At 38.0% G+C, this 13,346-nt stretch overlaps 1 protein-coding gene across 2 annotated transcripts in view; it reads left to right on the top strand.

The window, feature by feature from the left end:
• MNS1 (meiosis specific nuclear structural 1) overlaps positions 1 to 13,346 on the top strand; it is a 72,131-nt gene that overhangs the window by 13,844 nt on the left and 44,941 nt on the right. For both annotated transcript variants that reach the window (XM_061157224.1, XM_061157223.1), the window contains exon 3: positions 6,996 to 7,123. In XM_061157224.1, coding sequence (XP_061013207.1) covers positions 6,996 to 7,123 — 128 coding nt within the window. The remainder of the gene's footprint in view (positions 1 to 6,995; positions 7,124 to 13,346) is intronic.

Here is a 13,346-nt window from a genome sequence, read left to right as displayed (position 1 = left end):
GCCAAGATGTTGTTTTGTAGGAGTTGTTCCTGATCTTGATGAGTTTTTGATGTATCTGTGGGGAGACTGGCGATCTCCCTGGCCTACTCCTCCTGCCATTGTCTTCTGCTCTCTGAGATTCGTTTAAGTTGTTGGATGTGTCAGTTGTTGACTCCTCATTATTAAGTAGTAGTATATGGTATGGATGTGCTAGTTGATTTCTTTTTAAATTTGCATATTATAAAATTCATTCTGTACAGTTCTATAGATTTGCAGTTCTGTGGATTTTGGCAAATGGATAATTACTGGTTCCACCATTACAATGTCATACAAAGCATTCCTTTCCTTTATGCTTCCCCTTTGTAGTCAACCACTCACACCTACCCACCCCCAATCCCTGGAAACCATTGATTTCTTTTTTGTCCAATAGATTCTTCTTTTCCATAGTAACATATAAATGCAATTATGTAATATGTCACTTTTTGGGTCTAACTTCTTTCCCTTAGCCAAACGAATTTAAGATTTTGTGTTGTTTCATGAATCACTCATTTTAATTGGTGAATGGCATAGTAGTGTTCTGGCTTCCCAAGTGGCACAGTGGTAAAGAATTCACCTGCTAGTGCAGGAGATGCAAGAGATGTCTGTTCGATCCCTGGGTCAGGGAGATTCTCTGGAGTAGGAAGTAGCAACCCACTCCAGTATTCTTATCTGGAAAACCCAATGGACAGAGGAGCCTGGTGGGCTACAGTCCATGGGGTTGCGAAGAATTGGAAATGACTGAGCAACTGACCCCTATAACCCTATAACAGTATTGTATTATATGGATGTACCACAGTTTGTTTGTCCATTCACAGGTTAAAGTTGTTTGAGTTGTTTCCAGCGTTGGGCTAATACGAATAAAACTGAACATAAATTTTGTATGAACATAAATTTTCATTTCTCTTGGATAGATACCTGAGAGTAGGATGGTTGGATCAAATGGTATGTGTTAGTTTTCATTTTATAAGAGACTGCCAAATCATTTCCCAGAGTTACTGCTCTACTTTGTATTTCCTTAAGTGATGTGTAAGAATTCCATTTGCTTTGTGTCCTCACCAATGTTTGTTGTTGCTTTTTGTTCATTGAAATTTTTATTGAGATGATAGATTTATATATTCATATGGATAATTACAGACTCATATGCAGTTATAAGAAATAATACAGAAAGATCGTATGTATCCTGTACCCAGTTTCTCCCAGTGGTACATCTTGCAAAAGTATAATACAGTATGACAAGCAAGATATCAGCAATGATGCTGTACCCCAGTCTCGTTCAATTTCCCAAGTTTTACTTTGCGTGTGTGGGTTTAGTCCCATACAGTTTAGGGGTCCCCACCTCCTGTACATTGTTATGAACCTCTGTCCATAGTTCTTCAGGCACTCTGTCTACCAGGTCTAGTTCCTTGAATCTATTTGTCACCTCCACTGTATAATCATAAGGGATTTGATTAGGTCATACCTGGAATGGCCTAGTGGTTTTCCCTACTTTCTTCAATTTGAGCCTGAATTTTGCAAAAAGGAGCAGATGATCTGAGCCACACTCAGCTCCAGGTCTTGTTTTTGCTGACTGTGAGAGCTTCTCCATCTTTGACTGCAAGGAATATAATCAGTCTGATTTTGGTACTGACCATCTGGTGATGTCCATTAGTAGAGTCGTCTCTTGTGTTGTTGGAAGAGAGTGTGACCAGTGTGTTATTTTGGTAAAACTTGGTTAGCCTTTGCCCTGCTTCATTTTGTACTCCAAGGTCAAACTTGGCTGTTAGTCCAGGTATCTCTCAACTTCTTACTTTTGCATTCCAGTCCCCTATGATGAAAAAGACATCTTTTTTTGGTGTTAGTTCTAGGAGGTCTTGTAGGTCTTCTCAGCACAATTCAACTTCATCTTCTTCAGTATTAGTGGTTGGGGCATAGACTTGAATTACTGTGATGTTGAATGGTTTACCTTGAAAACGAGCAGAGATCAGTCTGTCATTTTTGAAATTGTACTCAAGTACTGCATTTCAGACTCATTTTTTGATTATGAGGGCTACTCCATTCCTTCTAAGGGAGTCTTGCCCACAGTAGTAGATATAATAGTTATCTGAATTAAATTCTCCCATTCCTGTTCATTTTAGTTCACTGATTCATGAAATGTCGATGTTCACTCTTGCTATCTCCTGTTTGACCACATCCAATTTACCTTGATTCATGGACCTAACATTCTAGGTTCCTACACAATATTGTTCTTTACAGCATCGGACTTGACTTTCATCACCAGATACAACCACAGTTGGGTGTTATTTCCCACTCAGTCCCTTCATTCTTTTTGTAGCTATTTCTCTGCTCTTCCCCAGTGGTATATTGGACACCTGTTGACCGGGGAGGTTCATCTTTCAGTGTTAATCTTTCTGCCTTTTCATACTTTTCATGGCGTTCTCAAGACAAGAATACTCTGGTGGTTTGCCATGCCCTTCTCCAGTGGAGCACGTTTTGTCAGGCCCTAACTAACAGGGACATAGCCCTCAGCTGCTCAGTGTATCTGAATGAGTGCCTGGTGCCCTGGCTGTCCCACCGATAATCTTCACTGAGTGTTTAAACTATCTCTGGCTGTTGGGTGTCAGTCAGTGTGCAGCCAGGGGTCGAGGAAAAGGCCCTGCCGTAGTGGCTTGGAAGTGGGTCCGGGGAAGGCTGGAGCCAGTGTTGGTGGATACCCAGGAGCAGAGGGCACCCCAGCCTCACCACCGCTGCTGTCTGCTGCGGAGCCAGTTCTCCACTCAGGAGTCGTTGGCTAAAATGTAGCTTTGTATCTATAACACCACAGCTAAGATCCAGAAGCATTCCATGATCACAGGGATCCCATATTATGTCCTTTTATAAGCATACCCATATCTTTCTTGTCTGGCCCTACCTCATCCCTAAGTCTAACAATCACTAGTATGTTCTCTATTTCTATAATTTTGTCACTTACAGAATGTTCCATGTACAATTCATCAGTAAACAGACAAAAAAAAATTAATGAGGAAGGAATTTCAATAGCCATTACTGCAAAGAATGTATATAAGTAAACAATAAACCCAAAAAACTGTGCTCAGCATCATTAGTCATTAGGGAGATGCAAATGAAAACCACAATGAGATAATACTTATGATCCATGAGGACTGCTACACTTGGGGGAAAAGAAAAAAAGTGTTGGAGCTCTTGTACATTTTGGATGGAAATGTAAAATGGTATAGTGACTGTGCACAGCAGTTTGGTAGTTACTTAAAAAGTTAAACATAGTTACTCTATTACATAGCAGGTCCACTCCTAAGCATGTGACCAGGATAATTGAAAATATATGTCCACACAAAAACTTTTACACAGATGTTCATATAGCAGCATTATTCATGATAGCCAGATAAGTGGAAACAATCCAAATACTCATCAGCTTGTGAATGGATAAACAAGATATCTTGTATCTATACAGCACAGTAGTATACAACCATAAAAAGGTATGCATTACTGATATGTACTGCAGCATGGGTGAACCTTGAAAGTATTATGCTAAATGAAAGAAGCCAAAAAAAACCCCGCAAAGAGGCCATGTAATGCATGTGACTGAAAGTGGCTCAGTCCTGTCCAACTTTTTGTGACCCCATGGACTATACAGTCCATGGAATTCTCCAGGCTAGAATACTGGAGTGGGTAGCCTTTCCCTTTTCCAAGGGATCTTCCCAACTCAGGGATTGAACCCAGGTCTCCCGCACTGCAGGCAGATTCTTTACCAGCTGAGCCACAAGAGAAGCCCCATGTATTGCATGATTTCATTTAAATGTCTAGAATAGGCAAATCTCACAGCGAGAAAATAGATTAATGGTTGAGGGGTAAAGGGAATGATGATTGCTAACAGCTGCGGGGTTTCTTTTGTGGGGTGGTGAAAATGTTCTGTAATGTTGAAAGCCTACATCTACCCAAAAACCTACATGTGGATGTTTATGGCAGCTTTGTTTATACTGGCCAAAACCTGTAAGCAACCGAGGTGTCCTTCAGTAGGTGAATGAAGAAATAATCCAGAAAATAGAATATTATTCAGTGCTAAAAGAAATGAGCTATCAAGTCATGGAAAGACTTGGAAAAATCCTAAATGTGTATTACTAAGTGAAAGAAGCCAATCTGAAAAGGCATATGATTTCAACGATACGATATTCTGGAAAAGATAAAACAATGAGGATTGTAAAGATTAATGATTGCCAGGAATTTTGAGGAGTGAGGGATGAATAAGCAGAGCATAGAGGATTTTAAGGGTGGTCAAATTCTGTATGATACTGTAATGATAGATACATATCATTATACATTTGTTCAAACCCATAGACTATATAACATCCAAACTGAGCTGTAAGGTAAACTGAACCGTGGGTGATGATGTGTCAATGTAGGCTTATTGATTGTAGCAAATCTCCCCTCTGGTGTAGAATGTTGATAGTGAGGGGGGCTCTGCATGTGTGTGGGAAGAGTGTACATGAGAACTCTGTTCTCAATTCTGCTGTGAACTCAGTACTGCTCCAAATAATAGTCTATCTTTAAAAAGTTCTCTGTGGAGATTCCTTAAAAAACTGGAAAGAGAACTGCCATATGACCCAGCAATCCCACTCCTGGGCATGCACACCGAGGAAACCAGATCTGAAAGAGACACGTGCACCCCAATGTTCATCGCAGCACTGTTTATAATAGCCAGGACATGGAAGCAACCTAGATGCCCATCAGCAGACGAATGGATAAGGAAGCTGTGGTACATATACACCGTGGAATCTTACTCAGCCATTAAAAAGAATTCATTTGAATCAGTTCTAATGAGATGGATGAAACTGGAGCCCATTATACAGAGTGAAGTAAGCCAGAAAGATAAAGACCAATACAGTATACTAACGCATATATATGGAATTTTAAAAGATGATAACGATAACCCTATATGCAAAACAGAAAAAGAGACACAGTTGTACAGAACAGACTTTTGGACTCTGTGGGAGAAGGCGAGGGTGTGATATTCTGAGAGAATAGCATTGAAACAAGTATACTATCAAGGGTGAAACAGATCACCAGCCCAGGTTGGATGCATGAGACAAGTGCTCAGGGCTGGTGCACTGGGAAGACCCAGAGGGATGGGATGGGAAGGGAGGGGGGAGGGGGGATCGGGATGGGGAACACATGTAAATCCATGACTGATTCATGTCAATGTATGGCAAAAACCACTACAATATTATAAAGTAATTAGCCTCCAACTAATAAAAATAAATGGAAAAAAAAAAAAGTTCTGAAACTAGCCAGTGGTTTTGGATGCGCACCGCTGTGAATACACTAAAAACCTGCTGAGTTGTGAATTGTGAAATACAAATTGAATACTATGTGAATTATGTTTCAGCCTTAAAATAGAGCATGTTCCAAGAACATTATATAAATAGAATCAAACAGTATGCTACCTTTTGAGATTGGATTTTTTTCACTCAGCAAAATATCTAGAGATTCAGCCAGATTGTAGCTTCTATTAATGCTCATTCCTCTTGGTTGCTGAGCAGTGTTCCATAGTATGGATATACCACAGTTTATTTGACCATTCACCTGTTAAAGAATGTCTGGGTATTTTCAGTTGGCTATTTTGAATAAATCTGCTATAAACATTTTGGGTATAGGTTTTTTAATAAACATAAGTTCTTGTTTCTCTGGGATAAATGCTTAAGAATACAACTGTTGAGTTGTAATTGCATGTTAGCTTTATAACAAACTGTAAAACTATTTTTCAGAGTGGCTGTACTATTTTACATTACCACCCAGCAATATGTGAGTTATGTAGGTTCTCACCAGCATTTGGTTTTGTTACTACTTTTTATTTTAGCCATTCCAGTATGTATGTAGTGATATATCATTATTGTTTTAACTTGAACTTCCTGATGTTCAATGATATTGAACATCTTTTTATGTGCTTGTCATGCCATACTCAGTTACTCAGTTATGTCTGACTTTTTTTTACAACCCCATGGACTATAGCCTGCCAGCCTCTTCTGTCCATGGGATTTCCCAGGCAGGAATACTGGAGTAGGTTGCCGTTTCCCTCTCCAGGGGATCTTCCAAGTTTCCTGCATTGGTAGCCAGGTTCTTTACCACTGAGCCACCAGGAAACCCCTTTTATGTGTTTATTCTTTCCTAAATATAGCATTTAATCAAGTCTCTAAATCTTTCAACCATTTTATAGGAAATAGGAAAAAGAAACAAGTGATATCTTGGGGGAAGCAATTGGTCAAATTCAGAATGTGGGACATTCTGTTCCACATTTCTACATGTCCTAATTTCTACAACAAGTCAGTGCCTAGCTAGGGGGAGTAGGATGGGGGGGAGGAACTGTGTGAGGAGACTTAAAAAATGAAAGAGACTTAACATAAATAATAACTAGATACAGTATATGGTTTGGCTTGGATTTTGATTTGAACAAACCAAAAAAATAAATAGAAAAAGGATCCTTGAGACAATCAGGGAAACCTGAGTATGGACAAGTTATTAGACTTTTCTAAAGAATTATTGTTAATTTATTTCAGTTTGTTAATGGTATGTTTATATAAGAAGAAATTCTTGTCAGAGATCAATATTGAATTACAAAGTAATGATATACCTAGAATTTGTTTTTGAATACTCTAGCAAAAAAAAAAAAATGCAGAAAAAAATAGGAGTGGAGTAGAAGAGTAAGGAAACAAGACTGGGAAAATATTGATAATTGTTGAAGATGAGTGATGGCTTCCTGAGGGTGTGTTTCAATAGTCTTCTTTTTGTGTTTGATGTATGGAATTTTCCATGAAAAAATGTTCAGAAAAATTATATATGGAAATAATATTTTGCATTTTAAAATAAAATGTGAATAGTTGACTGCTCAGAAGGCACTTGTAGTTTTCTGCTGTAAAACAAATTCAGCCTTTATGAAAAAATATCTGATTCTGGAGGACAAATGACTAAAGTTTTGTTTTTTTATTTAGGCAGAAGAAAACAAAAGATTGAGGGAACTCCAGCTTGAACAAGAAGAAAAATTGGCTACGGAACTGGCAAAACTAAAACGTGAAAGTCTAAAGGATGAAAAGTTGAGGCAACAAGTAAGAGAAAACAGGTATCTTGACTCCAAAACCTTTATTTATTTAGTCTTTATCTTTAAAGTTTTATGTAATGCTTATCACCTGAGAGTGAAATTTCTTTCTTTATGTCGTTGTACTCAGTTAATATTTTGAATGGAAATACTTACTGCTTTAAATCCTATGTATATGTGTGTGTGTGTGTGTGTATGTATATACACACATATATATATTCATTTGAGAAAAGAGGTCCTATTCATAGAAATAAAGTGATAATATTTGAGGTGAAAATTAATATCAATTCCCTCTTCTCTTTTCTCTAAAGATTATTTTTTAAATGACCTCTTTAAAAAAAAATAGACTCATGAATCTGACTCTTAAGAGAAATCTTAGGTGACGCCTAATTTAATTTTATGCCCCTACATAAATTTCCTACAGTATTTCTAGAAGATGGCTGATCATCTGTGGTTCAGCATGTCTAGTGACTATAATAGAAACTTTCCTTTTCATTCAGCTCTTTGAATACTCCTTTTTCCTCTGTTGTTTCAAAGTTAATTTCTCTGTAATTTCCAGGCAGTTGTCTTAGTTCCCTTATCTGACTGAAACAGAAATAGAGTTCTTCTTTAGGACATCCTTTCCTATTCCCAGGTGGCTCAGTAGTAAAGAATCTGCCTGCCAAGCAGGAGACCTGGGTTTGATCCCTGGGTTGGAAAGATTTCCTAGAGAAGGGACCAGCTACCCAGTCCAGTATTCTGGCCTTAAAAATTCCGTGAACTGTATAGTCTATGGGGTCTCCAAGAGTCGGGCATTACTGAGGGACTTTCACTTTCACTTAGATATTTATGAATTCACTAAACATTTCCTTTTATAAGTTAAGTATCCTTCATTCTTTCATTTGTTCCTTAACATGACTTCAAGCTTCTTCCCCATCCTGATTGTCTTCTGTAGATGTGACTTAGACTTGTAATGTTCCTTAACAAAATATTGGGGGCTTTCCTGATAGCTCAGCAGTAAAGAATCCACCTGCCAATGCAGGGAGACACAGGTTCGATCCCTGGGTCAGAAAGATCCACTGAAGGAGGAAATGGCAACCCACTCCAGTATTCTTGCCTTGAAAATACCATGGACACAGAAGCTTGCTGGGCTACAGTCCATAGGGTCACAAAGTGTCAGATGCGACTGAAAACACACGATCAAAATACTGTTCCCACAATTATGTGTAATACTCTAGGGTGTTGTTCAGTACCCCTAATAGTGAGATTGTTAACCACATTGTTCTGGAATATGTTCCTTAATGTTGCCTCAGATCACTTTCAGTGGCAGCCTATCACACTGTTAATTAAAACTCAGGCTAACTAAATGCCCATTCTGTACTTATATAGTTGATTCAAATATATTATATTTGGAATTTACTTTGATGGTTGTTACATTTTATCTTGACTGAACAAGGCTTCTATAGAATATGATATAACCCATGGATAAGCTTCAGAGGTTTTTGAGCTTCTTTAAATTACATGTAAATATATTTGGCAAATAAACCCATGTGTATTTTTCTGTGTCCACAACTTCTATCGAATTCTCTAGGAGTTACTATTCTTTAAAAAAAAAAAAAAAAAAAAAGATTTAAAATGACTGCCAGTATCTTCATAGTGTTCTAGTCTTAAGCTATCTTTTTGATCCTAATTCTCCAATCATTTAGTTATCATGATACTTTTATGTTATCTGAAGATGAAATAAATGTTCCGTTATTTCATGGCTTTAATTCATTGATAAGAATTAAATGCAGGAGCTTTGTAGCAGTTGCAAACTACTTGATTCAGATAGATGCTCCCTCTCAGAGCAGACTATCTGGAGAAGATATAAAAATAAAACATGGGAGAGGAAGGAAACCAGAGTAGTGAGCGTGGCTTTTGTAGCTGCATTTCTTCTGGAAGTTTTTGCAGGTGGCACAAGTATGGCTAAAAGTTAAGTGAAGGTGAGCTTGACCAGTAAGCATATAGCAAGGTGTTCAGCATCATCTTACATGATACATGCTTGCGAATTTTCTACTTTAGTGTATGTTTTAGTTTAATAATCCAGAAGCTAATTAGGTTTTACTGGATAGAAACAGATGAAGAGATACTATGGGAGCAGACCAGTTGAACAGATCCAGAATAAGCATAGAGAAACAAAAGGATAGAAGAATACAAAAGAGATCTTAAAAGCGACAAGAGCTGTGCTGACAAGTTCTACCAGATGTATAATTTTAATTCTGGTAGTAGAAATGAATGAGGATGATGCAGAAATGCAATATTCAAAGAGATATAGGCTGAAAGAGATACAGGCTGTGAATTTCCAAAAATAGTAAAAGACAAAGTCACAGGTTTAGACATAATAAATAATTAAAAACATATTTATGCTTGTTCTAGTCAAACTTTCAAAATCTAACAATGGAGAAAAATCATAAAAATTTACAAAAGTAGCCACACAAAAAAGACTTGCCTTCAAAGGAGCAATAGTAAGAAGTCTGACTGAACTCTGAGCAGCAATGTTAGAAAATAGAAGACAGTGGATTTAAAGGGCCAAAAGAAAATGATAGCCCATTTAGAATTCTATACATTGTGGAAATTTTCTTCAAATGTAAGACAAAAGTCATTTGTTGAGTATTCTTTCAAACAGAGTATGTTTCTCCTCAGCATGGTAAAATAGTGACTGACACGGAGAGTGGACCATTTTCTGATTACTGTACTCATCTGCAGATTGGCAGGTCTAAATTCAGGAAGTGTTTGCTTTAGTCCTTGAAATGTATCTGAAATAATTGAAAATCATCTCAATCATGATTACGCTCTTCTAATTTAATTTTTAAAACCCAGGGCAAATTTTTAAGAATCATTGAAATTTATTTTGAAAAGTTCAAGTTCAGAAGTCATGAGACTTTTTATCTCGAACACATGATTTTGTTTAATTTAAAAAGATATTTAAAAGTTTAATTTTTTCACAGCTTTTAACTAGAATTGAGAAACTGTCTAGTTTTAGAAATCTCTTTTTAATTATACGTTAGTCAATAATTACAATTAGTAACAATTGTTTCGTTATTAGAATTAATTGTATAATTATGATTATGTAATTTACAGTTATTAAATAATGAATTACTATAGATTATATAGTTAACCTATAGCTTCATGAAAACAAAAACAAGTACCTTGTTTATAACTTGTGTTAGTTCAGCAAAAACTAGCTCAAAGAAGAGTCAGAGACAGTCTTTCCTTATTAAATGTACAGCCAGTTCCTTGCCAATGACAGTATGATTATAGTCCAGACTGATAATCAAGATGTTAATTATATAAACACAGATGAGGTGGATTTTAAAAATAACATTTTTAGTCAAACAAAGTAGAGACTTGATTACTGATAACTCTGCATTAAAGGAAATACTAGTAGTTGTTCTGGAGGTAGAAGAATAGTCCCAACATGAGTTTCAGAACCTCTGGGAGGCAAATGTGTAGTAACTGTAGGTGAGATTTGAATGTGTTAATCATTCATTGGAATGATTGGATTTGGAATTTAAAATATATGAAGAGTTAAAAACGTTGTTGTTGGTCATTCACTAAGTCGTGTCTACTCTGCGGCCCCATGAACTGTGGCTCACAGTGGATATCCTTGCTGTCTATGGGACTCTAAAGAGTCTTCTCTAGCACCACAGTTCGAAAGCATCAATTCTTTGGTGCTCAGCCTTCTTTATGGTCCAGCTCTCACATCTGTACATGACTACTGGAAAAACCACAGCTTTACCTATGTGGACCTTTGTTGGCAAAGTGATGTCTGTGCTTTTTAGTACACTGTCAAGGTTTGTCATAGATTTTCTCCCAAGAGCAGACTCTTTGTGTCTGCGGTATCCATCCAAATTGATTTTGGAGCCCCCCAAAATACAGTTTGTCACTGTTCCATTTTTTTCCCCATCTATTTGCTATGAAGTGATGGTATCAGATGCCATGATTTTAGTTTTTTGATTGTTGAGTTTTAAGCCAGCTTTTCACTCTTTTCTTTCACCTTTTTCTTTCACCTTCAACAAGAGGCTCTTTAGTTACTCTCTACTTTCTGCCATTAAAGTGGTATCATCTACAAATCTGAGGTTGTTGGTGTTTTTCCTGGAAATCTTGATTCCAGCTTGTGAGTCATCCAGTCCAACATTTAGTTAAGATGTACTCTGCAAATAAATTAAGCAGGGTGACAATACACAGCCTTGACGTACTCCTTTCCCAATTTGGAACCAGTCCTTTGTTCCATGTCCAGTTCTATCTGTTGCTTCTTGTCCTGCATACAGGTTTTGCGGGAACCAGGTAATGTGGTCTGGTATTCCAGTCTCTTTAAGAGTATCCCAGAGTTTGTTGTGATCCACACAGTCAAAGGCTTTAGTGTAGTCAATGCAGCAGAAGTAGATGTTTTTTGGAATTCCCTTGTTTTTTCTGTAATCCAGCATATTTTGATGATTTGATTTCTGGTTCCTCTGCCTTTTCTAAATCCAGCTTGTACATGTGGAAGTTCTTGGTTCATGTACTGCTGAAGCCTAGCTTGAAGGATTTTGAGTGTTATCTTGCTGGCATGTGAAATGAGTGCAATTGTGTAGTAATTTGAACATTCTTTGGATTTGCCTTTCTTTGGGATTGGAATGAAAACTGACCTTTTCTAGTCCTATGGCCACTGCCGAGTTTTCCAAATTTGCTGGCATATTGAATGCAACACTTTAACAGCATCACCTTTAGGATTTGAAATAGCTTAGTTAGATTATGAGACTGACGTGCTGCCTACTGTGCTAAGGAGGCAGACATGAAATAGCTCAGTTAGAATTCCATCAACTCCACTAGCTTTGTTTGTGGTAATGCTTCCTAAGGCCCATTTGACTTCACACTCCAGGATGTCTGGCTCTAGATGAATGATCACCCCATGGTGGTTACCTGGTCATTAAGAGCTTTTTTGTACAGTTCTTCTGTGTATTCTTGCCACCTATTCTTAATATCTTCTGCTTCTACTAGGTCCTTGCTGGTTTTGTCATTTATTGTGTCTTCTTTGCATGAAATGTTCCCTTGGTAGTTCCAGTTTTCTTAAAAAGATCTCTAGTCTTTCCCATTCTATTGTTTTTCTCTATTTCTTTGCATTGTTCACTTAAGAAAACTTTCTTATCTCTCCTTGCTATTCTCTGGAACTCTGCATTCACTTGGGAATATCTTTCTCTTTATCCTTTGCCTTTTGTTTCTCTTCTTATCTCAAGCTATTTGTAAGGCCTCCTCTGACAGTCACTTTGCCTTCTTGCATTTCTTTTTCTTGGAGATGGTTTTGGTCACCACCTCCTGTACAGTGTTATGAACCTCCATCCATAGTTCTTCAGGCATGCTGTCTACCTGATCTAGTCCCTTGAATCTATTTGTCACCTCCACTGTATAAGCATAAGGGATTGGATTTAGGTCATACCTGAATGGCCTAGTGGTTTCCCCTACTTTCTTCAGTTTGAGCCTGAATTTTGCAAAATGGAGCTGATGATCTAAGCCACAGTCAGCTCCAGGTCTTGTTTTTGCTAGCTGTGTAGAGCTTCTCCATCTTCAACTGCAAAGAACTCATTGTTCAGTCACTCAGTCATGTCTGAGTCTTTGCAACCCCATGCACTGCAGCAAACCAAGCTTCCCTGTCCTTCACCATTTCCTGGAGCTTGCTCAAATTCGTGTCCATTCAGTCAGTGGTACCATCCAACCATCTCATCCTCTGTCATCCCCTTCTCCTCCTGCCTTTAATCTTTCCCAGTGTCAGGTCTTTTCTAATAAGTTGGGTCTTCACATCAGGTGGCCAGAATATCTGAGCTTCAGCTTCAGCATCAGTCCTTCCAATGAATATTCAGGATTGATTTCTTTTAGGATTGACTGGTTTGATCTCCTTGCTTTCCAAGGGACTCTTAAGAGTCTTCTCCAACACCACAGTTCAAACATCAATTCTTTGGCGCTCAGCATTCTTTATGGTCCAACTCTCCCATCCATACATGACTGTTGGAAAAACCATAGCTCTGACTGAAGTGAAGTAAAGTGAAGTAAAGTCACTCAGTCGTGTCTGACTCTTTGCGACCCCATGGACTGTAGCCTACCAGGCTTCTTCCATGGGATTTTTCAGGCAAGAGAACTGGAGTGGGTTGCCATTTCCTTCTCCAGAGGATTTTCCCCACCCAGGGATCAAACCTGGGTCTCCCGCATTGTAGACAGACGCTTTACCATCTGAGCCACCAGGGAATTCCTATTG

This window comes from Dama dama, chromosome 12, assembly GCF_033118175.1.
Source record: "Dama dama isolate Ldn47 chromosome 12, ASM3311817v1, whole genome shotgun sequence".
NCBI lineage: Eukaryota > Metazoa > Chordata > Mammalia > Artiodactyla > Cervidae > Dama > Dama dama.
This window is presented reverse-complemented; position numbering and strand designations above follow the sequence as displayed.